The sequence below is a fragment of the Cornus florida genome, unplaced genomic scaffold (assembly GCF_030987335.1).
Source record: "Cornus florida cultivar Cherokee Brave unplaced genomic scaffold, ASM3098733v1 CherokeeBrave_3.0.0_Hap2_Chr02, whole genome shotgun sequence".
Lineage (NCBI taxonomy): Eukaryota > Viridiplantae > Streptophyta > Magnoliopsida > Cornales > Cornaceae > Cornus > Cornus florida.
The window spans coordinates 68370658-68397237 of record NW_026775572.1 but is presented as its reverse complement, the minus strand read 5'-3'; the positions used below and the strand labels follow the sequence as shown (position 1 = coordinate 68397237).

At 37.6% G+C, this 26580-nt stretch overlaps 2 protein-coding genes across 2 annotated transcripts; both read left to right on the top strand.

Annotated features, from left to right (window-relative positions):
* The first annotated feature begins 17012 nt into the window (after positions 1-17012).
* LOC132295238 (receptor-like protein EIX1) lies at positions 17013-21519 on the top strand. Its single transcript, XM_059793418.1, has 2 exons — positions 17013-20388; positions 21059-21519. The coding sequence occupies exon 1, from the start codon at positions 17298-17300 to the stop codon at positions 20370-20372; it is 3075 nt and encodes a 1024-aa protein (XP_059649401.1). The 5' UTR covers positions 17013-17297; the 3' UTR covers positions 20373-20388; positions 21059-21519.
* A 2400-nt stretch (positions 21520-23919) lies between these two features.
* Positions 23920-25516, top strand: LOC132296372 (LRR receptor-like serine/threonine-protein kinase ERL1). The gene is made up of 3 exons (XM_059794582.1): positions 23920-24568; positions 24897-25087; positions 25232-25516. The coding sequence occupies exons 1-3, from the start codon at positions 23920-23922 to the stop codon at positions 25514-25516; spliced, it is 1125 nt and encodes a 374-aa protein (XP_059650565.1).
* Positions 25517-26580: the final 1064 nt, after the last annotated feature.

Below are 26580 nucleotides of genomic sequence, written 5' to 3'. Positions count from 1 at the left end.
TGCTTGCCCTCCAATTCTTTCTATATAAACATTCTTTTCTAATAGAGTTCTTTCCATTGTCGAATTTTCCATACATAGAACTTGCCTTGTACAGAACTTCCTATCTCAGAGTTTTCCTTCTACAGTAAATCCTTCAACTGGTAGGACTTGTGCATTCTTGGGCTGAATATATTTTGATCCGGCTGGGCTTGAGTAATAGGCCGGATGTTAAATATTCATAAGCTGGGCTGATGATTTCTTGATTCGGCCTTGATGGAAGTTGGAGGACAAATAACAATGGTCTTGGGCTGTAAATACTCTTAAATTGGGCTTGAGCATGATGGGCCTTATATGTCCTTGGAATGTAGATATGGGTAGTGATGACGTGTGCGCTTTTTATTGGAGGGAGTTTTTTCCCTCCACACTTTGCCCCAAATTTCGTTTTTAATTGAGCGACGGCTCCTATTAAAGAGGGAATTGAAACCGGTTTTTTACTTTGCTTCAGAAACGGTTCAAGGTCTTTCATTATTACTCCGTCGTACAAGATTTTGCAAGAGTTACATTTGCCCTTGCTGCACTTCTGCGTTCTTCATTCCATCGCTTTGTCAGGTTAGTCTCGCATCTTTCTCTTCAATCTTTCATTATGAGTACTTCATCTACTCCCGAACGTATAGACCTTGGGGATTCTGAATCCACACCTTCATCTTCCCCCGTTCGCATTAGGGCTCCCCCTCCTAGGGTTTTTACAGATCGCCCTTTGTTGAATCCATTAGGTACCTCCCCTCTTCCAACCGAGACATCCACCTCAGGCTCTGATTATGTTCTTACTCATGAAGAGAAGAGAGCAATCATCTCTATTCGCCGCATCAAGTTCTCTATTGCTTCGGTAATGGAAGAATTTGATATTCCCGAGGGAGTAGAAATTGCAGAATATCCCGAGGGTGCCGATTTTACCTCCGGCGAGGGAATTGAGGAGGATGAGTTGCTTCTTTCGGTGGGGCATCTTAACGCCCTCCGATTCCCTCTTCATCCCTTCTATCATTTAGTTTTCAATAAGCTGGGTCTTGCACCCCATGGGGATTAATGCTGGGTTCTTCGAGAACATCGATTGGAACAAGCCGAATCAACTCTTCATCTGAAGATGATGCGGCTGCGGCCAATCGATCTGCTTCGGCATTTTCATCTCGTGGTACCTGATGGAACTCGATTTGATCGAACTCCCGGATAGCACTCTCTACAGCATCTTTGTACGACTTCATACGTTCCTCCTTGGGAGAATAGTGCCCTGTCACTTGATTGATCACAAGCTGTGAGTCACTAAAAACTTTTAAACATCGTACCTGTAGCTGTTTAGCTAGCCGAAGTCCGGCGATCAACGCCTCATACTCGGCCTCGTTATTAGTAGATGGGAAATCTAGCAAAATTGACTGCTGCAGCTTGGTACCCTCGGGTGTTGTGATGTCAATCCCGGCCCCTGCCCTTTTTCGGTTGGAAGAGCCTTCAACCTGTAACTCCCAGTATGGCTCTTGAAGTGTCGGTTCCTCAGGTTGATCTTTGTACTCTAGTAGGAAATCCGCTACTGATTGCCCCTTGTGAGATACCTTCGGTGCATAGGTGATGTCAAAAGAGCTAAGTTCAATAGCCCATTTTGTAATTCGACCAGACAGGTCTGGTTTAGCTAGGATAGCTCGTATAGGGTGATTTGTGAGTACCACTATGCTGTGAGACTCGAAGTAATGTCGAAGTTTCCTCTTGGCATAAATTAACGCCAGGATTACCTTTTCCGTCTTGTTGTACCGTGTCTCGGCATCCGTCATCGTTTTGCTTGTGTAAAAGATTGGGTGCTGAGACTTGCCTCCTTCTTTGATCAACATTGTGCTCGTTGCTACAGCTGATACTGCTAAGTACAGGATGAGAGTGTCTCCGGGCGTTGGAGCAGAAAGGATCGGAGGTTTCGTCATGTAGCTTTTCAATTGATTGAGAGCTTCCTGCTGCTGAGGTCCCCACATATCTTTGTTTTTGGATCGAATAACATCAAAGAAAGGTTTATACTTATCAGATAATCGGGATATGAACCGGCTGAGAGCCGCAATTCGGCCGGTTAGAACTTGCACTTCCCTGCGGGTTTTTGGCTCCTGGTTCTGTATGAGTGCCTTTGCCTGAGCTGGGCTTACTTCTATTCCTCTTTTATTCACGACGTGCCCGAGGAACTCTCTTGATGAGACGGCGAAGGAGCACTTGGTGGGGTTCAGCTTCATACTGTACCTTTTGAGAGTATCAAAGACCTCCTGGAGGTGCTTCGGGTGGTCCTCTTTCCGTATACTCTTGACCACCATATCATCGATATAGGCTTCAACTGCGTTCCCCAGCAGATTATTGAAAATTTTATTGACAAGTCGCTGATAGGTGGCTCCGGCATTCTTTAGGCCGAAGGGCATCACTCTGTAGCAATAAGTGCCCGTCTCTGTAATGAAAGCGGTTTTCTCCTCATCTTCAGGATTCATGGGAATCTGATTGTAGCCGGAGTATGCATCGAGGAATGTGAGCCTCTCATAACCTGTCGTAGCATCCACCATTTGATCAATTTTGGGCAGAGGGAAACTATCTTTTGGGCAAGCTTTGTTAAGGTTGGTAATGTACGCATACCCTCCATTTCCCGTTCTTCTTTTGAACGACTACTACATTTGAGAGCCACTGTGGGTACTGCACCTCTCGAATGAATCCTGCTTGTAATAGCTTATTTATTTCCTTGGCTATTATGCGATTCCGTTCAGGTGCGAACCGTCGGTGCCTCTGTAGGTGACCTTCTGAGGGTCTCCGAGGACTACCTCTATAGCTTCGAGGGACTCCTCGGTAGGTGCTTCAGCCTCGGCTTCTTCCTCTGCCTTGAGATACTTGAGCAGAGGATATTGTAATTGCTATTTGATTGCGCCTTTGGGATTCGCCTCTAACTGAGGTGATTTCGACGCCTTTTTTGCTTCATGTAGCGTTAGCATGTAACATTCTTTTGCAGCCACCTGGTCTCCCCAGAGGTCGATGACTTCCCTGCCATCTGGGGATAAACACCTCATTACTTGATAAAGGGTAGAGGGGACTCCGTTCATACGATGGATCCAACCTCTCCCCATAATGAGGTTATAAGATGGATGAATCTCTGTCACGACAAAGTTCTCCTTCAGAGTCCTCTTTGCTGCAGTAACGGATAGATCGATCACCCCAAGCGGATTCACCTTAGTACCATCAAATCCCATTAGGGGGCTGGAAGTTGGCCTGATGGACGATGGTGAAACCCCCAACTGATCAAAAGCTGTTTTTGTAATGATGTTGGCGCTACTTCCCGGATCTATCAGCAGTCTCCTGATCATATAATTCGCTACCAGGAGGCTGATGACCAAGGGGTCCTCATGCGGGCGCTGGACTTTAGAAAGATCATTGTTACCGAATCCAATGTTGATGCTGCCTGGTGCAACCGTGTTTACCGAAGACAATCTTCGTAACTTATGAGCCTCTCTCAGCCTGGATCTGTACAACTCTTCAGACTCTTCATCATCCTCTGACCTTCTGTGTATAGCATGGATAACCTTTACCTGACCGCCCTCTACCCGTCGAGGGTTAACCTCCCGAGGTTTTACGTGCTCCTTCGTGGCGAGATACTCCACCAACTCTCCTCTCGCTATCATGCTTTCTACCTGTCGCTGTAGGGACCTGCAGTCATTGGTGGTATGCCCATAGTCTCTATGGTAGGCACAATGTTTGCTTTTGTCCCTCTGCTCCAAGGGCTGTTTCATGGGCTGAGGAGTCGCGAACCTCGTCTTATTCTCTTGGAATAGGCGCGCCAAGGTAGTACGGAGAGGGGTAAGCCTGTCCTCTGTCCTTCGCCTCTTCTCAGACGCTTGGGTGACTTGCGTGGCGGTATGAGGAACCTTCTGCATCCTTGTGCTCGCAGCTTTCTCTCGAGACTTGTTCTCCACTGTGACGAGGGTAGCGTGCTGCACACGGTGGGCTACGTTTTCCTCCAACCGAATGTAGATTTGTGCCCTAGCGTTCAAAGTCTGCATATCCGGGGAGGAATATTTGACCAAGGATGTGTGAAACTTGGTTCCCTAGATCATTGCCAGCTTAAATGTTTCGATTGCCGTGGCAGGGTGGTAATCTGCTATCTCCGAAGCCTCCATGTTAAACCTGGATAAAAAATCTTGCAGAGTTTCTCCCTTCCTTTGCCATATGGTGAAAAGGCTGGCGATACTTTTCTTCTGCTTCTTATTTCCGCAATACTGGGCTAAGAACATAGTGCACAAGGTCTCATAATCAGGGATAGACTTGTGTAGCCTATTCCTGAACCATTCTAACGCTGCTCCGATTAAACTGGTAGGAAAAACCTTACACATCCACGAATCGTTATGATCATCCAGTGCCATCTTTTGCGCATAATGATCGAGATGCCGAGAGGGGTCTCCTGCCCCATCGAACTGGGTGAAGGATGGCATAGTGAACTTCTTTGGTCTTTCCACAAGGTACACCTTGTCAGTAAAGGGGGTCTTGACCAAGGAGTTTTTGTGCTCTCTAGCCATCTCCGCTGGTGTCTGAACTCTTAAGAGCTTCTTTTCGTCGAAGGCATCTTGTACGCGTGCGCCATCTGGAACGCCATTGGACCATACCGTAAGTCTATAGCTGAACTCGACCTGTTCGTCCTGTGTGCGATGCGGGAGATTATCCGAAGCAACCGCCTCGGACCTCGTCCCTTGCTTTTGCTGAACCTCATTAAGTCGAGCCCCGTTGGGTGGTGTCTCGTTGGCTGGAGGCTCGTGAACCGGAGGTAAATTCTGGGTGGGGGGTGGTGCTGCAGCATCGCCTGGTGACGGTTGTGGCGTTAGCCTGGCCATGGCCGTATGCAGCGTATGAGTCTGCTGCTGAAGCGCAGCTATCTGGGCAACACTCGTATCGTTTGCTTGCCGGAGTGTCTCAAATTGGTGCAAGAACTCTTCTCGCATCTTTTGCATCAATTCTATCTATTGATTCATTGCTGACTCTCCATTTGACATTCCAGACACGACTAAGGATTTGATTTGAAGAACAAGTGGGTGTATATTTTTATACGTTTCCCACAGACGGCGCCAAAGTGTAGGTGCAAAATTTCGCTCAACCAATAATGATTGAGAAAAATAGAACAACTTACTCAAAAAACAATAAAAATAAATAAGAACAGTATATCGAGAAGCGTAGAATTGCTTGATCCTTTATTGGAGGTCTTAGCCTCTATTTATATACAAAAGATTGCAAAATTATGGTAGGACTCGCGTTGCTTGCCCTCTAATTCTTTCTATATAAACATTCTTTTCTAATAGAGTTCTTTCCATTGTCGAATTTTCCATACATAGAACTTGCCTTGTACAGAACTTCATATCTTAGAGTTTTCCTTCTACAGTAAATCCTTCAACTGGTAGGACTTGTGCATTCTTGGGCTGAATATATTTTGATTCGGCTGGGCTTGAGTAACAGGCCGGATGTTAAATATTCATAAGCTGGGCTGATGACTTCTTGATTCGGCCTTGATGGAAGTTGGAGGACAAATAACAATGGTCTTGGGCTGTAAATACTCTCAATTTGGGCTTGAGCATGATGGGTCTTATATGTCCTTGGAATGTAGATATGGGTAGTGGTGACGTGTGCGCTTTTTATTGGAGGGAGTTTTTTCCCTCCACAATGTCAGTTCATAGAATTTAATCACTAGCTTTCAAACTTTACACACACTTCATTTCCAAAGCTCACAAACTTTTATATAATATCACCAAACTATTACAATCCAAATTACAAAAAATAAAAATAAATAATGTCAACAGACCTAAAAATCGTCTCACGTCGTCATATAAGTCAAGTAGGCACACATGTAGGCCACACTTTAGTCACACAATTCGTCCAAAGAAGCTCCTCTCTCAAGCTCTGTACGTGAATTTGCGATTTAGGAGCGAATTCGTACAAAATTCGCGAATTCAATTTTTGCAATTCACAAATTTGTTTTCCTAATTCGAAATTCGCCATTTTCATACAAATTTACTTTATATAGCTAAATTTGTTACAATCCCAGTGATATGGAACACCTAGATTACCATAATTGCATAAAAAAAACTTTCCAATCAGAGAATATTACAAATAAATCACGCATCTATTAGTGAGAAAAATTAGTTTATTTATTACATATATCATTAATGAAATAAATAATCATAAAAAGTTAGCTTAGTTAGCTTCTTCCTTTTCTTTTTTTTTTTTTTTTTTTTTTTTTTTTTTTTTTTTTTTTTCTTGGTGTTTTCTATATGAAACTTTTGAAATATTCTCTGGAAATTTATTATAACAATATTCTTAAGCATAGTGCTTGGCCTTTGCATAGTTTAATTAGAACCATTCATTCTTAGCATAATGTGGTAATAATGATTAATTTAAGGGTTAAGTGCAACAAACACCCTCATTATATACAAAAGGGGCAATAAACCCCCTATTGTTATCTAAAAACCCCCATTGTTTACAAAAATTATCTACTAACCCCCCAACTACGTAAACTATCATATCACCCACCGTTAGTTGACCGTCTAAAATTAACGAATCTTATTACGTGACTATCACGTGCACCCTATATTACATTATAATGACTAAAATACCCTTATTCTCTCTACAGTCTCCCTTCTTTCTCTCTCGACAACGTTGAACGAGGGACTATCAGGACCTGTGGAAGATGATTCCTAAACTTTTTCTACGTGAGACTGAATCAGTACTTTCTGGTTTTGACATTGTAGACACCAAAATTTGAGTAGGCTTTGGTTTTCACAAATGAACCCATTAAATATGGGTCTAATGTTTAATTAAGTTATTTAATTGGCCCAAACTTGGTCCACTTAAATTATTTAATTAGTCCAGCCCAGATGGTTAAATAAAAAGATAATTATTTCTAATAAAATATATTTGGAATAATTATTTTTAAGGATAATTATCATAATATAACCAAGTTTGTGGCCAGGTCGGATCGAGGTTCAAGGCCCGTCGATCGACTGTTTGTGGCCAGGTCGGATCGAGGTTTAAGGTCCGTCGATCGACAATTTGTGGCCAGGTCAGAACGAGGTTTAAGGTCCGTCGATCGACAGTTAGTGGCTAGGTCAGATCGAGGTTCAAGGTCCGTCGATCGACAATTGGTAACCAGGTCGGATCGAAGTTCAAGGCCTATCGACCGATTGTTTAGTTAAGCCAGGGTTCGAAGCCCACCGGTCAATTATTGCTTTTTTTTGCTAAGGTGGATTGTCTCGTCTAAGTGTTGATCATTTTGTCTTCTTGCTCGAAAATGGTACTATGGTAAGGTCATCTTAACTTAACCCTTGGTGACGTGGCTGGACCATATCTATAGACTCATTTGGTGACAATCGGCGTCTAGTCAGAGTAATCCGTGATGGCCGTGTCGAAGCTCTATTTTGGGTTCCCGGAGTTGGGACATTAGTCACCGGAAATGGTTTTCGCTGGAAATAGTATTCGTCCGCGATGACTTTTACCGGATTTGGAAGGCATTTTGGAATTTTTATAAAAATAATTGATCAAAATGACTAATTAGGGGGCAATTTGCACCCAAAAAAACACTAAGGGGTCTTTTGCACCCAAAAAAATAGTAAAGGGTTTTATGTACATTTTTGTATATAACGAGGGTAATTTTTGCACTTAACCCTTAATTTAATTATTTCTTATGTCAGTTTTAATGTTTTATTTCTAACTGCTTGTATAACTTGTTTAACATATATCTTAATGTGAAATGAAGCTACCCAAGGAAGTAGTATAACTGAAAGACAAGTGTGTTTTTCTTTAGTCATATATATGACCTTAAGTAACTTTATCATATTTTAATGTACATGAATAACCATGGTAATTGATCTATTGAAATTTTCTGTCGTATAATTTTCTATAGTTCTCTTCATCGTTCAAATTCATTTTTTTTTTTTCCCTTTTCCTTTTTGCCACAAGGTTTAAATTCAATTGAAGTAGAGAAGATTCAGGTGGAAGCTAACAGAATGAGCAGTGAGTTTGCATAAGTTGTCCTAATGTCTATTGTTTTTAATGGTAATCCAGTGGGTTTCTTTAAACCATCACGAGGCTTGTGCTAAGTTGATCCTCTTTCTCCGTATTTATTTATTCTTTGTGCTGAACCATTATCCTGTTCTTTGCGTGTTGCTTGTCATCATCACGTTATTTCAGGCATTAAAATCTGCAAACAGGCTCTGGAAATTTCCCACCTCTTTTTTGCAAATGACTCCATTATTTTCTATAAAGCTTCTAAGTCTGAGGTTACCTCTATCAAAAATATTCTTCATCGATATGAGCAAGCATCCGGTCAGCAAGTTAATTTTCTCAAATCTTCCATTTTCTTTTCTAAAAATATTTCTTACCAGAGGAGAACAGAGATATGCAATCTTTTGGGTATTCGCGAAGAAAATTGAAGGAGAAATATCTGGGTCTGCCAGCCATCATTGGGAGATCAAAATGGGATGTATTTCACTTTGTTTATCAACGAGTGGTTAATCGTTGGAAAGCTGGCAATCTCGCCTTCTTTCTTCAGCAGGACGCAGGGTTCTTATCCAAGCAGTGTTAAGTGCTCTCCCGACTTATGTGATGTCGTGCTTTAAACTTCCACGCAAGCTTTGTTCTTCCTTAACTTCTATAGTCTGGCGATTTTGGTGGGGTTCCAAGAATTCCTCTCAGAAACTATATTGGGTGAAGTGGGCTGATCTATGTATAAGCAAGGATGTAGGTGGGTTGGGATTCCGTGATTTTGAAAGTTATAATATGGCTCTTCTCGCTAAACATGGGTGGAATTTTCAAGTGCAGAAACAAGGGCTAGCTTTCCAGTTATTCAAAGCTAAATAATTTAAGCATTGTTCTTTTTTTCAAGCTTCCCTCGGGTACAATCCATCTTGGGCATGGCGAAGCATTTGGTCCACACAGAGCTTTTTGAAAGAAGGAACTTGTTGGATCGTTGGGAATGGTCAGTCTATTGATATATGGTCTGACAAATGGATCTCTAATTTTGCAGGTACGCTTCAAAAGCCCTCATACCCTACTTGTCCTCAAAAAGTTTCTCAACTTATTGATCCTTCTTCTAATACTTGGAATATGCATGAGGTGGTTAAATGGTTCCCTACTTCGGTTATTGGTCATTTACACCACTGTCATTTTAGTTTTTTTTAATTTGGAAAATAAACAATTTTGGGCCCCGGACCCGAAAGGTTTTTTTTCAGTTCGCTCCGCATATTATCTAGCTACTACGTTTTTGAATGGGGGTACTTTTGAGCCTTTTCCAACCGATGATGGTGCTCATTTACCAGCTTCTTCCACTAAACTGTGGCGTGGAATTTGGAGATGCAAAGCTAAAGAGAAAATTAAGATTTTTGCCTGGAAATGTTGCAAAAATGCTCTTTCAGTTTCTGCTAACCTTGTTTCCCGTGGCATTGTCATGGATTCTACCTGTCAAAGATGTGGTCTTGCAGAGGAGAATTTAATTCATATGTTTTTTCATGTCCCTCTTCTGTTAGTGTTTGGAAATTGTCGCCATTTAGGTTTGATTTTTCTTTAACTCAGCCTTCTTCTTTTCTAGAGTGGTGGGGGAGCTTAATTTCTTTATGGGGCATTTCAACAGAAGGCCTTAAAAATCTTGGTTTTGTTGCTACTTTTTGTTGGCAAATTTGGAAAGCTCGAAACTCCGTTATTTTTAATCATGAATGTTGGACTAATAATCGGATTGTAAATTCCGCCTGCTCTTTTTTTTGGGAATTTTTGGACGCTTCAGACTCTGGCCTTCCTCCTCCTTTGGTTCCTGTCACCGCACTTATCACTTCTTTTCCCTCCGACTCTGGATGGATCTTCCTTTGTGTTAGTGAGATCAAATGTAATGTGGATGCCTCGTTCTATTCTAATTCCCTTCAGGGCGGTGGTGGGGCTGTGTTTCGTGACGAAAATGGGTCCATTCTATATGCAGTTGTGTTTTGTTCTTTCAAAGCTCAGAATGCTTCTTTGGCTGAAGCTGTGTGCCTTCGTAAAGCTCTGCTGTGTGCTTATCATTTTTCGTTTCATCGTTGTTGGTTTGAGATTAATTCCTTGATTGTTTGCAAGGTTGTTTTGGATGCTGATGTTTATTCAGTGGATATGGCGGCTGTTATTCATGATATTCAGTGTGCATTTCAAAGAGTTCCCTAGTTTCGGCTTAATCATGTGCGTCGACATGGCAACGAGGTGGCCCATATGATCGCTAAACTCTCTCGAAGTCATCTTCACGTGGACACTCTTCTTTCTCATATTCCTTTGGATATACTCCATCGTGCTCAGCTTGATTTACACTGAATTTTGGAGTCTTTTGTTGTTTGGGTTGTTTGCCAGGAAGAAGAAAAAAAAAAAAAAAAAAATGTTTGCATAAGTTGTCGGATGGAAAAGAATCAGTACTACGAAGTTTAGAAAATAAACTTAGACAATGATATTATTTATACTTTTGGTAATTCATTATAATGTTAGTATAATAACTGTGTGCCTGTCCTAAAATATATATTGTCTTGATTCAACATCTATATTCTGCGAATTATTAAACTCCTTGCATAGTCGCGCTTGCATATACATAGACATGTGTATATGTACAAGTATGGTACATGATATATCCATATCAGTTTCCAAGTCTGTCAAGGATCATATATATTGCGGAAAGTGTGAGAATATGTTGATTTTTAAAACAAAATTGTGTATATGAAATAATTATTCATAAATAAGCGTATCTAAATGCTATTGTGGTGAAATAATGTCAGGAAAAGGAAAAGACAAAAACTAACATAGATTGTTAAAGTACATATGCATGATATAAACTAGCATGTGATTTTTACACGGTTATGAGTCTTACAATGAAGAATAAGAAAACCGGTTCACATCCCAAATAATTTTAACTAAAAATACAAACAATAAAAGAGTGTAAGAGAATTTCAAAAGTCTATATGTTCTAGTAGATTGCCTTAAAAGATGGCATATTTATTAGATTTTGTTGCGGACATTACATACCATTTATGTTACTCATACAAAAACAGAAAATTTAAATCTCTCCCGTAAACGGTACGAATTATAAATCCGTGGACAAATTATAAATCCGTGAACACTACAAATTACAAATTGTTGGGTTCTGAAGGTGATAAATTATATGTAGCTTAACACTATATTTGTTTACTGCATTAGTTTTCTCCCATATCTCATGGTGTGATATTTCCAGAATAGATGCATATAGCAAAGTCACAAATAAAATCAACTTACTTAAAATGACTTATAATGAATTTTTTCATGCTAGGAACATTTAAAATACAATAAACATGAAGAAATAACCATAATATTATCATTTCTGTACATGCTATGGGCATTTAAAACACAATAAACATGACATTTGAAACACAATAAACATTAAGAAATAACCATAATATTATCATTTCTGTAGAAGTTTGAAAATGGTTGACTATGATGCAACATTTGGAGGCTGCAGAAATATAGTGTCAAAATCGGCATCATATGACACTGAATTATTTTATATATAACATATGGTGCTACCATGCTGTCAAACTTATGAAGACAAAGTTTCTTATACTGTAGTATAGATGAATGAGAGGACAACTAACTGGCTTCTATAGGATAAATTTGGAGGAATAAATGTTTCTTTTTTTCGTATCCTTAGCATTTATTTAAGGGAATTTGGGTTGCCTTTGGGTGGTAGATCTAGAAGAAGAGGGTAAATATTCTTAAGTTTTATGATCTTCTCAAACTAAAGAAAATAAAATAAAAAGGGCACGTAGGCTTCTATGACAATATATGGAACTCACTTTTTAGCATTAAAAAGCCCAAACTCCAAGTTAAGCATCCACTAATAAGCATAAACGAAATATATCAAAATCCGACCAGTTGGCTACTCATCACTTCAAAAATAACAATAACAACTCAAACTGTCCAGAAAACCTATGAGCTAGGGCTAGCTCAGTGGTTGGTATGCCTAAAAAACCAGTTTCCATCGCTAACAAATGCTTCCCACTTATTATGACTTATTTGTCCATTTAAGCAATTATCTACCGTCAATAACTAATATTGAATATCCTGAGTGTTAGATGTTAAAGATTTTTCCTATCTGTGTTAAGGTAAGAAAAATCAGATAAGAAAAATCTCTAACATCTAACTATGAGAACAACAATAATCACACTAACGTAGGGCTGCAACTTGGACCGGGCCAACTCGAATTTACCCGAGCCCAGTCCGAAATTTTCAGGGCTTGGGCAGTATTTTTTTGTTCTAGGTTGAGCTTGGGCTAAATATTCTGAGTCCGAATTAAATTCGGTCTGGGCTTGGGTTTATATTATATAAAGCCCGAAACCCAACCCAAGCCCAGAAAGGGTATATTAATTTTAAAACTATATTATTCTACAAGTGTATATAAAGTGTTTGAGATTATTTTTGGAAGAATACTATTCGAGTCCTTGTAGCCGCACAAGATTACTTATTTTTTGCATTCTAAATCCAGAGGTGTGGGCTCATGAGCGGGCTTCAGCTGGACAAGTTAATTATGGGCTGGGCTTGGGTGGCACTAACGTACTTTAGCCATTTGTGAAAGTCTATCAATCTAGACAAACCATCCATAATTATTCTAATGCAACCAAATGTTTGTATCCTCTGCTTGAGTGCTGCAGAGGATCACAATCATTTGGCTTGCAATTTTGTGGCTTCAGCCAAAATTGCAAGCCAAATGTGACTTCTATACAAACATTAATTGTCCGAATGATTTTTCATTTTGGGCATCATCCAATTGGAAACATAAATTGAAGGCTAATAGAATTTCATCATGGAAACTCACCTTTGCAAGCTTCATCGACCATGTCTGGAAAGAACGAAACAACCGAATCTTCCAAAACAACTCGAAATCCCCATTGCAAACCTTTTCCAGCATTGTTGATTCTGTTCGAATGCGCCCCCCTTCTCCATTCGACAATGCTGATGATTGGAACCTAACTAGGTCATTTTTTTGATGCCTCTGAAAGGAACATGTTCTTCTCCTTTTGAATTGCTCTATCATATATGCTAAATAAAAATAAAAATAAAAAAATTGCTCTATCAGATGCCTGGTTCATGGTTTGTTGATGCTCTCCACCTCTGCTCGAAGGTAGTTATCTCTAGGTTCCTGGTAGTTGGTGATCGTGGCATGGGCCTTGAGGGAACTTGATTACTCTATGCAAGTCCATTTGAGCCTTTTTTGTGGGTTTGGGCTTTACCCAAGTCCATTTTTTTTTTTTTTGGTCCTTCATACTATATTCTTACCATATCTATTTATACAGTATCTCACTTATTTAGACCCCCCAAGAAAAAGAAAAAAAAAAAGAGGCAATAGTAGGTTACTCTTGGCTGTTTATAGATCACCTTAAAAATCTATTACTACAGCTTTATTACTTGAGAGTTGCAAAAAGAATAAAATGCAAGATGCTCTATTTCATACAACATTTTTCTGATTTTCATGTAGTAATTTTGGACATTCACTGAAAAAATTTGTATGCCTATTGAAATGGACCATTTAACAACAAACTACCAACAATTTTAGAAGAAATATTGTGGAAAGTTTACATTTACTTTTGTATTGGTGACACCAACACTACATTTACTTTTGTAACATCTTTGGTTGAATTTTTTTAGGACATGTTTTTGTTTTCAGAATTGAAGATCGAAAAATTATACAAAGACTACTTATTTCAGTTTTTTTAAAATTATTTTATGACAATTCAATTATAAAAAATCCATTTTCAGAAAACTCTCTTTTATAATTATTTAAAATGAAAAAACTAAACAAGTCCTTGTGTGGCCAAAACAAGTAACTATGTTGGTATAGGTACCATAACATCTATATTGAAAAATAATGCAATAAAGGAGAAGATCAAAACTAAAGACAGATGGAATTATGAGAAGAGATGATGGGAAGTGTGAAGTCTAATCGATAATATTATACACATTAGTCCAATTTTGAATTTAGTATTTTTTGGAGGGTATTTTAGCATTTATAAGAAAATACGATAGAATGTGTAAAGTCAGATCAATAATTAATACACACCTCAATAGAATTTTTGCAGGGTAATTTAGTATTTCTCACACTTGTTATGTGAGGAGAACTTCTAGTAAGCATACCATTACAAGGGCCTGCGAACAGGAAAGGACCTAAATTTTATTAAAATTATAAGATTGCCCCTATTATTTATATTACTTATACTCGTCGCTACCAAAACAGTAAGCATGGCCGATCAGAAAAGAGGCTGGAGGGAAAGATGATAGCATGTAAAATTGCTTTATATATATATGTGTGTGTGTGTGTATATATATATATATATATATATATATATTGATTATTTAAAATATTCTTTTTGAAAAATATTTGTCATTTTCAGATAAAATATTCTTTTATTTTTACTTTGTCGATATTTGACAAAGGTCTACGTCGAGGTTGAGATCGAGTCCATCGGGAAGCGCATGTAAAATATCTTGTCGAAAATTAATGAACAAGTTATTTTTGTTAAATTTTAATATTTTTTTTCTTCGTAAATATTTTACAACAATCAAACATCATAAAATATAAAAAAATATTTTCTGAAAAATATTTTACGTCCAAACAAACAAAGCTAAAAAGGAAAATAAATTATGAAATCCACTTAAAATTAATACTAGATCTATAATTACAAAAGCCGACTGGTATGAAAATGGGCTGGAACACTTGGAACACTTTCTATGTTACTTCTTCATCTAAAGTTATAATCACATCATGGAAAATGATCTGCAATAGAAGAAAGCAAAAAGTGCATGTGAATTCGTAAAATGAAATTTGACTAAAAAAAAATGAAGTGTCTGCATAGAATTTGTTAATCATTGACTCAAAAGAACAAACAATGCTTTTCACACGCGCACACGCAAAGCAAGAGTTAAGAAATCTCCAGGAATTCCTCTGGCAAACTACTGAGAATTGAAGTGCCATGATTCATGTAAAATTCCTCTATAAATTCACCATTCTACATGCTTGTTCTTGAAATTGCCTTTCACAACTGATTATTTGAAACATTAAAAAGGCATATATACCGTTCAACCACTTGAAACTAATAACTGTCATCTAAAATTACAAAAGCCAACTGGTATGAAATTGGACTCCAACATTTTCTATGTTACTTCATCTAAAGTAATAATCACAGGAAAATAATTTGCAAAAGAAAAAAGCAATGGGCCAGGAATTTCTTCAAAATGAAATTTGACCAAAAAAAAAGTAAAGTGAACAGAATAATGCTTTTCATGTGTATTTGGTACCCACCCACACACAGAAAGAGAGATTTAATAATAAATCTCAAAGATTCCTCTATCAAATTGCTGAGAAATGAAGTTCATGAGGTAGACCAATAATGATCAATTTCTTGGTATTAACTTTTTGAAAAATTACTATTACTAAATCTCAGTACTTTGATTTTCTGTTATCAAAACAATATTTTTTACTGCACTTTTTCAATCAGACAACACAAATTCTTCCTAAGAGAGTTCATATGGCCGGTCTAGAGATTCTATCTTTACTCTGAAGTTTCTACATAACATAAAAAAAAATGAAGTTCATGAGGTAGACCAATAATGATCAATTTCTTGGTATTAACTTTTTGAAAAATTACTATTACTAAATCTCAGTACTTTGATTTTCTGTTATCAAAACAATATTTTTTACTGCACTTTTTCAATCAGACAACACAAATTCTTCCTAAGAGAGTTCATATGGCCGGTCTAGAGATTCTATCTTTACTCTGAAGTTTCTACATAACATAAAAAAATGAAGAGTGAATCAAGGGTTTGATTGCTCTCCTTAGTAATGACTAAACTAAAGGGCAAATGCTGTCGGTTAAGTTTGTCGATCTGACGAGATGAATTCTTATTTAATTTGCTGCTGTTGGAAATTTTCTTCTTCAATTGAAAGAGCTTCAGATAAATAGTTCCTGGAAATGTTAATGGGTTGTTAATGTTATATTAAGAGTAAGGTAGAAAATACACACAAAAAAGTATAGAGAGGGATCAACATGAATTAGTTCAATATGGTTTTGAGTGAAACAACCAAAGATTGGGTCATGTTGTTGGATAGGCTAAGCAATCAAATCCAAACTTATTTGATTCCTTGGTGTTTGGTTGCCAGATTCACTCTGAGGGGACTTGAACTATCCTCAGAAGATCAATCCCAGGACATGAAAAGATTAGGCAAATTTGTGTCACCAAACGCTTGTGCTTTCCTTCATTTTAGAAGAAATTTGTGGCAAACATAAGAAGCAAACGTGTGTACTATCCATCTTTTTAAATGAAAATTCTGGCAGATTTATTCTCCAACAAGTTCAGAAGAATTTACCCAAATATATATATATATATATATATATATATATATATATATTTGGAAGTTGAGAAGAAATTGGTGTCCTGGGCTGCACCTACGGCCCCACAGTTGAAGTAGGCGATAATATGAAACTCCTTTGTTTATAACTGCAGAGAATACTAAAGGCATGTAGGCTTTCATGGTATAAATTTGAGAAGCTATATGAAATTCAGTGATTTCTTGGCAAGTAGTATGAAATAATTGCAAAACCAGAACCCCTCCCCTGTCATCAATTTCAAACCTTTTAACTTTCAACAACCATGCTTCAATCCTTACTGAAAAAGTAAAAAGTAAAAATAAAAATAAAACAACCATGGTTTAATAATCCTACACCATAGTATATCCAATTCCAGTCTAACGTATATACGTATATTTCACATTTGAATCTCAACATGATCAACGAGCATTTAGAAACAATAAAAGCACTTAGCAGATAAAGTAGGCACTTAAATACAAATATACTCTAAAAATTACTAGTATAGAAAATAATTCTGGAGCTAATCATCACAACATTTTTGTAAGGTACGTCGTTAATGTTTCACAAGAGATGATTTTATTCCATAGTTGCAAACCCCCACTAACACAAAACGACCATTCATGACTTGACTCAGACTTTACAAGCCAATGTCGTGTCACGTACAGTGAGAGGAAGAACTGACAGATGAAAAAACTAACAAAGAAAAATTGGTGTGAACCACGGCTGCATCAAGATTCACGTTCTCAATGCACTTTTAAGTCAATAGATTGTTGTACATCTTTATTAGAGTACTAAATCATTAATTGTGTGAAACTGCACTCTTACCTTTCTACATTTCTACTAGACTTCTACATTTCTACTAGCCTAATTTGCTTGCAAGAAGCTATGGGTAGAAGTGGTGTTGTGATATTATTACCATTTGTTCTTGTTTTCATGGAATTAGGAGTTGGTGTTGGGTTGCAAATCAATAGAGATCATCAATCAAATGTAAGCTGCACAGAGGGTGAGCTGAAAGCTCTTCTCATGTTCAGGGAATCTCTCATTGATCATTCAAATCGTCTGTCCTCATGGGTTGGAGAATACTGCTGTACGTGGACAGGAGTGGGTTGCAGCAAGAGGACACGCAGAGTCGTCAACCTTGATCTACACAATCCAATTCCGTACCATTCTAGAAATTATGGTAGAGCCAGATTGCGAGGTGAGATAAGTCCTTCTATTCTCAATCTGAGGCATTTGCATTACATCGATATGAGCAATAATGATTTTTCAGGAAGCCAAATTCCAGAATTCCTAGGTTCCCTTAAGAACCTCAGATATCTTGACCTCTCCCTTTCGTATTTTGAGGGGCAAATTTCCCCTCAATTTGGAAACCTCTCCAACTTGCAACATCTCAATCTTGGCTTCAACAATTTACAAGGTCCAATTCCAGATACTCTTAGAAGGCTGTCATCTCTCAGTTTTCTTGATCTTAGTGGCTTTGATGGATCATTTTCCCCAATGCCTAGTTGGTTGTGTAAAATGAGCAGCCTTGTTCATTTGGGACTCCGTTTGGTATGGTACCATGGTCCGATTCTTCCTTGCCTTTGGAACTTGACTTCTCTCACTTTTCTTGATCTCTTTTGGAATGCTTTTGAAGGTTCACTCCCAAGTGAGATAGGCAATCTTACACAACTTACTGTCCTTGATCTCTCTCAGAATAGTTTTGAAGGTTCAGTCCCAAGTGAGATAAGCAATCTTACACAACTTACTGTCCTTGATCTCTCTGGGAATAGTTTTGAAGGTTCAGTCCCAAGTGAGATAGGCAATCTTACACAACTTACTGTCCTTCACCTTTCTGACAACGAGTTAGAAGGTGAAATACCAAACACCATAAGGAATCTCTGCAGCTTGAGCAGTTTCAATTTGTCTCATAACAAGTTCAACGGAGAGGTTCCATTTTTCCTGGGAAATACATCTACTTGCCTCCAAAAAAGTTTAAAGGAGTTAAAGCTTGGGTCAAATAAGTTCAGTGGTTTCCTGCCAAATCAGTTGGGAGAGTTCAAGATGCTAGAGGTGTTAGATATCTCTCATAATTTATTTGGTGGTCCAATTCCAGCATCAATTGGAAGACTGTCATCATTAAGATGGTTATTTGCTTATAGTAATCAGTTGAATGGGAGCATTCCTTCGAGTCTTGGACAACTTTCAAGGCTAGAGCGGTTAGATGTCTCTAACAATTCATTGGAAGGTATGGTATCTGAACTTCATTTTGCCAAACTCACCAGGTTAGAATGGTTGAACATGTCTTCGAACTTGTTAATTGTGGTGAATGTGAGCATCCAATGGGTTCCTCCATTTCAACTCCAAATTATTGATATGGCTTCCTGCAAATTGGGACCCCAATTTCCTCCATGGCTTCAAACACAGAAACATGTTGAAACCTTGGTAATTTCCAATGCAAACATCTCAGATACCGTCCCTGACTGGTTTGGGAATTTGTATTCTCATATCAACCTCTTAGATATATCTCACAACCAGATTTGTGGAAAGTTGCCCAAGTTTCAAGAATCTAACGTTACTGCTGCGCGGATATTTTTGAATTCCAACAAGTTTGAGGGCCCCTTAACACCATTTCTTTCACATGTCACTGAATTAGATTTTTCAGACAACTTACTTTCAGGTGATTTTCCTCTCGTTGATGATAATATTTATAAGAGCTTTGTGTATCTTAAACTCTCAAATAACAATTTGACTGGTGATATTCCAAAGTACATATGCGAGATGCGGAATCTGCTAATACTTGATCTATCGAAAAATAGATTATCAGGAACACTCCCTTGGTGCATTGGGAACTTGCAAGAATTGCGTGTGCTTGATCTGAAAAATAACAATCTAGACGGTGATATTCCAAGTTCTTTGGGTTCTTTAACACTGCTCAATTCTTTGCACTTGCGCAACAACATGCTTCATGGGAAGATCCCTTCGTCTTTGCAGAATTTGAAATATTTGCGCATTCTCGATCTAGGTGATAATGAATTAACAGATATTATCCCTCCATGGATTGGAGAAATGTCTCATCTACGATTTCTCATTCTTCAATTGAATAAGTTCCATGGTTATATTTCTCCACGGCTTTGCCACCTTTCAGCTCTTCAGGTGTTAGACCTATCACATAACAACATAACGGGAAGGATCCATCGCTGCTTTGCCAACTTTACTGCCATGGTTGTGAATCAAAATGGAATAGTGTTTGACAATTATGGGTTGACAGCTGGCCCAGCCTATAGCGAGAGCATTTTAAATTACATTAAAGGTATTCAACTTGAATACACAAAAACACTCCAATTTCTCACATCTATAGATATTTCAAACAATCAGATAGTCGGAGAGATTCCTGAAGAGGTGATGGATCTTACTGGATTGCTGAGTTTCAACGCATCCAAAAATCATCTAAATGGAAGGATCCCGAGGAAGATTGGAAACATGAAAGCTTTGGAATCACTTGATTTGTCCAGAAACAAACTTTCTGGTTCAATCCCTCCAAGCTTGTCCGCTTTGAATTTTTTAAGCTACTTAAACTTGTCGTTCAACAACTTGTCAGGGCGAATACCAACAGGAAATCAACTCCAAACACTCGATGATCCATCATCCATCTATATGGGCAACAATCAACTTTGCGGACCACAAATCTTGAAGAGTTGCCATGGTGATACTTCGTCTGATATTGGTCATCATGATCCACATGTTCCTGAGAGTAAAGATGAAGAAGATGAGTCGGAACGTCTGGCATTCTATACTGCCATTGGACCGGGTTTCTTGGTTGGCTTCTTGGCAATTTGTGGCATTTTGCATTTCAAAAAGTCTTGGAGGTATGCGTGGTTTCAGTTTGTGGAGAATACTTACAACAACCTACTAGTGGCAGTTGCAGTGAAGGCAATTTGGGTGCGGAGAAAGTTCCACAAAGATGAAATGGGAGGATAATTTCCTCTCTGAAATGGTTAGTCTCTCTCTATATCTCTCCAAACACATATACAAAGACACACCCACATGCATATATGTCTATAAACATATATCAAATGAATACACACACATATCTAGTTTAAACAATAGCCATTGCACTAAATATTTAAGCGCCGAAGAATGACTACTTTGGGTATTTGATTTTGTTTCTTAGTTTTTTGTCCATATGAAACTTTTAAGATATTCTCTTATTACACTTTGGAAATAGAAATTTATTATAATAATATTCTCAAGCATAGTTCTTGGCCTATGCATGGTTTTCTCAATTATAATCAGAGCATCGAGAATATATAACCAATTACCATTCATTCTTAGCATAATGTGGTAATAACGAATAATTTAATTATTTCTTTTTTATGTCAGTTTTAATGTTTCATTTTTAAATGTTCAAAATCTTACTGTGAAAAGAAGCTACCCAAGGAAGTAGTATATATGAACTAAAAGACATCAAATGTGTTTTCTTTAATCATAAGGAAGGATCATATAGAGGACCTTAATTAAGTGACTTTATTGCATTTTAATGTAAATAAATAACTAAGATTACATCTACTGACATTTTCTGCCATATAATTCTCTGTAGTTCTTTTCATCACAGCCTTCACAGGGGCTTAAATTCATTTTTTTCTCCTTTTCCTTTTTGCCACAAGGTTTTAAATTCAGTTGAAGCAGATGAGATTCAGGTGGAAGCAGACAGAGTGAGCAGTGGGTTTTCATAAGCTGTCGATGGAAAAGGATCGCTACTACAATAAAGTTCAGAAAAATAAAGTTAGACAATGATATATATTATATATTTTTGGTAATTTGTTATAATTTTAGTGTGATAATTGTGTGTCTCTCCTAAAACATATATTGTCTTGATTCAATATCTATATTATGCGAATTATTAGACTCTTATTAGACTCCTCGTAGGCTTGCACTTGTATATACATACACACATGTATATATATGTACAAGATACCTATGGTACATGATACATCCGTATCAGTTTCCAAGTCCGTCCAGGATTATTATTTTGTGGAAAGCCTGAGAATTTAGCAAAAGTCTCAAACCATGCATAGTGGATATATTTTATATTTGCTTAAATCAAGGCTTGAACTTAAAACCTCAACGATGAATTATTAGATGCCATTCTGATTGTTTTTCTTTACCTTCACGTCTACCTATTCTTTCACGAATTTAACTTTTCATTGAAGATTTTGTTGTATCAGTTTTATATATGCTACCAAATATAAACTATTTTGTATCTCTTTATAAATCTAGTTTAATCGTTCTCATGTGATCACTTTAGAAGAATTAATCTTAATATTTTCTATTTACCCTATATCATTAGAAACTTTACTCACATTATCTTTAAAAACGGAAATATGCACTATGTCAAAGTGGATTGTGTTGTTTGCTTCACATAATAGATTTAAGGGACAGCGCCTCTATTACGCTTGTCTAAAATTCTTCATTTGAGTATAAAAAGAATGGCAACAAAAATAAAAAAGGCTAAGATTTTTTTTTTATATAAGTAAAAATATATTTATTAAGCGTTCAAAAGAGGAACATGTCCCTAATACACAAAAACGAGAGACCTAAGGACCAATAGAGTCCAAAAGATCAAAAACATCATCTATCGAGGAACAAATGCTGCCTCTTATATAACAGAAGAGAGAACGAAGAATATGAGATTTTAAGTTTGCAAAAGACGATTCCTTTCCTTCAAAATTTCTGCCACCAAACACAATACGGGACAATCCTCCAAAAATCACGAGCATGACCGGTAACAAGGCATCTTTTCCAAGCATTGATAAATTGAAAAAAGTGCTTAGGCATTACCCACTAAATGCCAAAAATATTGAATATAAGGTTCCAACAATCAGACGCCACAAGACAATGCAAAAGAATGTGATCTACGGACTCTCCGTCTGTTTTACATAAGCAACACCAATTAACAATGGTATTGCCTCTCTTACGTAGATTATCCAATGTCAGAATCTCTCCCCAAGTAGCAATCCAAACAAAGAATGCAACTCTAAAGCGCTCTAACAGGAGCTTTAGAGTGCTAAATAACTTCCATGGGAAATCATGACCATCGAAGTTAGACAAACATAAGAACATGGATCATACTCCGTATCTACCATAGGTGGAAGGGATCCACAAGATGTCATCACAACCTCTGCCAACATCCTTCTGTCTATACAACAATTCCAAAAAAACGCATGCTTCTGCCATCTCCCAATCCTGAAAAGAACGCCTAAAACGCACATCCCACGTAACCCCACTGTTATTAAGATGATAACAGTCAACAACGTAAACATGCTTATTCTCAGCAATGCTAAAAAAACGAGGAAAGGAAAGGGACAACTACTGATCACCACACCATAAGTCTTCCCAAAAACGAATATGCGTACCAGCACAAACCTTGAATCTAATATGGGTGGAAAACACATCCCATCCCTTCCGAATGAATTTCCAAACGCCAACACCTCCAGTAACAAAAATAGGACGAGAGGACCAACCCCCACTCTCCTCCCCAAAGTGACACGAGATAACTCTTCTCCACTGTCTATGACGCTCTTTCCCGAACCTCCATAACCACTTCCCCAATAAGGCCCTATTGAATGGGACCAGCTTCCGAATGCCTAAGCCGCCAAATTTCAAAGGTTTGCAGACTTGCTCCCAATTGACAAGATGATACTTGAACTCCTCTCCTCTTCAACCTCAAAGAAAGTCTCTCTGAATTTTTTCAATCCGTTCAATAACAAAGCACGGGATTTGAAACAGAGATAAGAAATAGGTGGGAAGAGACGAAAGGGTGCTCTCAATAAGAGTGACCTTTCCCCCCTTCGAAAGATACTATTTTTTCCATCCTGCCAATCTTTTTTCATACCTATTGATCACAGGATCCTAACTCCCCACTTTCTTGGAGGAAATTCCCAAAGGTAGTCCCAGATAAGGAAGTGGAAAATCACTCACTTCACACCCAAGAACTGCAGCCAAGGAGGAAATATCAAGAACATCCCCCACTAGGACAAGCACACTCTTTCCAACATTGATTTTCAGTCCGGATACCGCTTGGAAGCAAGCAAGAATACACCTCAAATATCTGAGTTGGGAAACATTAGCATCACAAAAAACCAAGGTATCATCCGCAATCAACAAATGGGATATCTCAATCTGATGAGCAACATCTCTATCGACTATGAACCCCTTTATGAAACCCAGATCCTCCGCTCTTTTCATTAATCTACTCAATCCCTCCATAACAATAAGAATAAATTGGAAGACTGTCATCATTAAAATGGTTATTTGCTTATAGTAATCAGTTGAATGGGAGAGTCTTGGACAACTTTCAAGGCTAGAGCGGTTAGATGTCTCTAACAATTCGTTGGAAGGTATGGTATCTGAACTTCACTTTGCCAAACTCACTAGGTTAGAATGGTTGAACATGTCTTCGAACTTGTTAATTGTGGTGAATGTGAGCATCCAATGGGTTCCTCCATTTTAACTCCAAATTATTAATATGGCTTCCTACAAATTGGGACCCCAATTTCCTCCATGGCTTCAAACACAGAAACATGTTGAAACCTTGGTAATTTCCAATGCAAACATCTCAAATATCGTCCCTGACTGGTTTAGGAATTTGTATTCTCGTATTAACCTCTTAGATATATCTCACAACCAGATTTGTGGAAAGTTGCCCAAGTTTCAAGAATCTAATGTTACTGTTACACAGATATTTTTGAATTCCAAAAAGTTTGAGGGCCCCCTAACACCATTTCTTTCACATGTCACTGAATTAGATTTTTCCGACAACTTACTTTCAAGTGATTTTCCTCTCGTTGATGATAATATTTATAAGAGCTTTATGTTTCTTAAACTCTCAAATAACAATTTGACTGGTGATATTCCAAAGTACATATGCGAGATGAGGGATCTGCAAATACTTGATCTATCAAAAAATAAATTATCAGGAACACTCCCTTGGTGCAATGGGAAATTGCAGGAATTGTGTGTGCTTGATCTGAAAAATAACAATCTAGTCGGTGATATTCCAAGTTCTTTGGGTTCTTTAACACTGCTCAATTCTTTGCACTTGCGCAACAACATGCTTCATGGGAAGATCCCTTCGTCTTTGCAGAATTTGAAATATCTGCGCATTCTTGATCTAGGTGATAATGAATTAACAGATATTATATCCCTCCATAGATTGGAGAAATGTCTAGTCTACGATTTTTCATTCTTCAATTGAATAAGTTCCATGGTTATATTTCTCCACGGCTTTGCCACCTCTCAGCTCTTCAAGTGTTAGACCTGTCACATAACAACATAACTGGAAGTATTCATCGCTGCTTTGCCAACTTCATTGCCATGGTTGTGAATCACAATGGAAAAGTGTTTGACAATTATGGGTTGCCAGGGGGCGCGAGAGCATTTTAAATTACATTAAAGGTATTCAACTTGAATACACAAAAACACTCCAATTTCTCACATCTACAGATATTTCAAACAATCAGATAGTTGGAGAGATTCCTGAAGAGTTGATGGATCTTACTGGATTGCTGAGTTTCAACGCATCCAAAAGTCATCTAAATGGAAGGATCCCAAAGAAGATTGGAAACATGAAAACTTTGGAATCACCTGATTTGTCCAGAAACAAACTTTCTGGTTCAATCCCTCCAAGCTTGTCGGCTTTGAATTTTTGAAGCTACTTAAACTTGTCGTTCAACAACTTGTCAGGGCGAATACCAACAGGAAATCAACTCCAAACACTTGATGATCCATCATCCATCTATATGGGCAACAATTAACTTTGCGGACCACAAATCTTGAAGAGTTGCCATGGTGATACTTCGTCTGATATTGGTCATCATGATCCGCATGTTCCTAAGAGTAATGATGAAGAAGATGAGTCGGAACGTCTGGCATTCTATACTGCCATTGGACCGGGTTTCTTGGTTGGCTTCTTGGCAATTTGTGGCATTTTGCATTTCAAAAAGTCTTGGAGGTATGCGTGGTTTCAGTTTGTGGAGAATACTTACAACAACCTACTGGTGGCAGTTATAGTGAAGGCAGGTTGGGTGCGGAGAAAGTTCCACAAAGATGAAATGGGAGGATAATTTCCTCTCTAAACTGGTTAGTCTCTATCTATCTTTGTCCAAACACATTTACAAAGACACACCCACACGCAGATATGTCTATATACATATATCAAATGAATACACACACATATCTAGTTTAAACGATAGCCATTGCACTATATATTTAAGCTCCTAAGAATGACTACTTTGGGTATTTGATTTTGTTTCTTGGTTTTTTGTCTATATGAAACTTTTAAGATATTCTCTTATTGCACTTTCGAATTGGAAATTTATTATAATATTCTCAAGCATAGTTCTTGGCCTATGCGTGGTTTTCTCAATTATAATCAGGGCATCGAGAATATATAACCAATTACCATTCATTCTTAGCATAATGTGGTAATAACGAATAATTTAATTATTTCTTCTTTATGTCAGTTTTAATGTTTTATTTTTAAATGTTCACAATCTTACTATGAAAAGAAGTTACCCAAGGAAGTAGTATATATGAACTAAAAGACATCAAATGTGTTTTCTTTAATCATAAGGAAGGATCATATAGATGACCTTAATTAAGTGACTTTATTGTATTTTAATGTAAATAAATAACTAAGATTACTTCTACTGACATTTTCTGCCATATAATTCTCTGTAGTTCTTTTCATCACAGCCTTCACAGGGGCTTAAATTCATTTTTTTCTCCTTTTCCTTTTTGCCACAAGATTTTAAATTCAGTTCATGCAGATGAGATTTGGGTGGAAGCAGACAGAGTGAGCAGTGGGTTTTTGTAAGCTGTCGATGGAAAAGGATCGCTACTACAATAAAGTTTAGAAAAATAAAGTTAGACAATGATATATATTATATATTTTTGGTAATTAGTTATAATGTTAGTGTGATAATTGTGTGTCTCTCCTAAAACATATATTGTCTTGATTCAATATATATATTATGCGAATTATTAGACTCCTCGCAGGCTTGCACTTGTATATACATACACACATGTATATGTATGTATATATATGTACAAGATAGCTATGGTACATGATACATCCATATCAGTTTCCAAGTCCGTCCAGGATTATTATATTGTGGAAAGCCTGAGA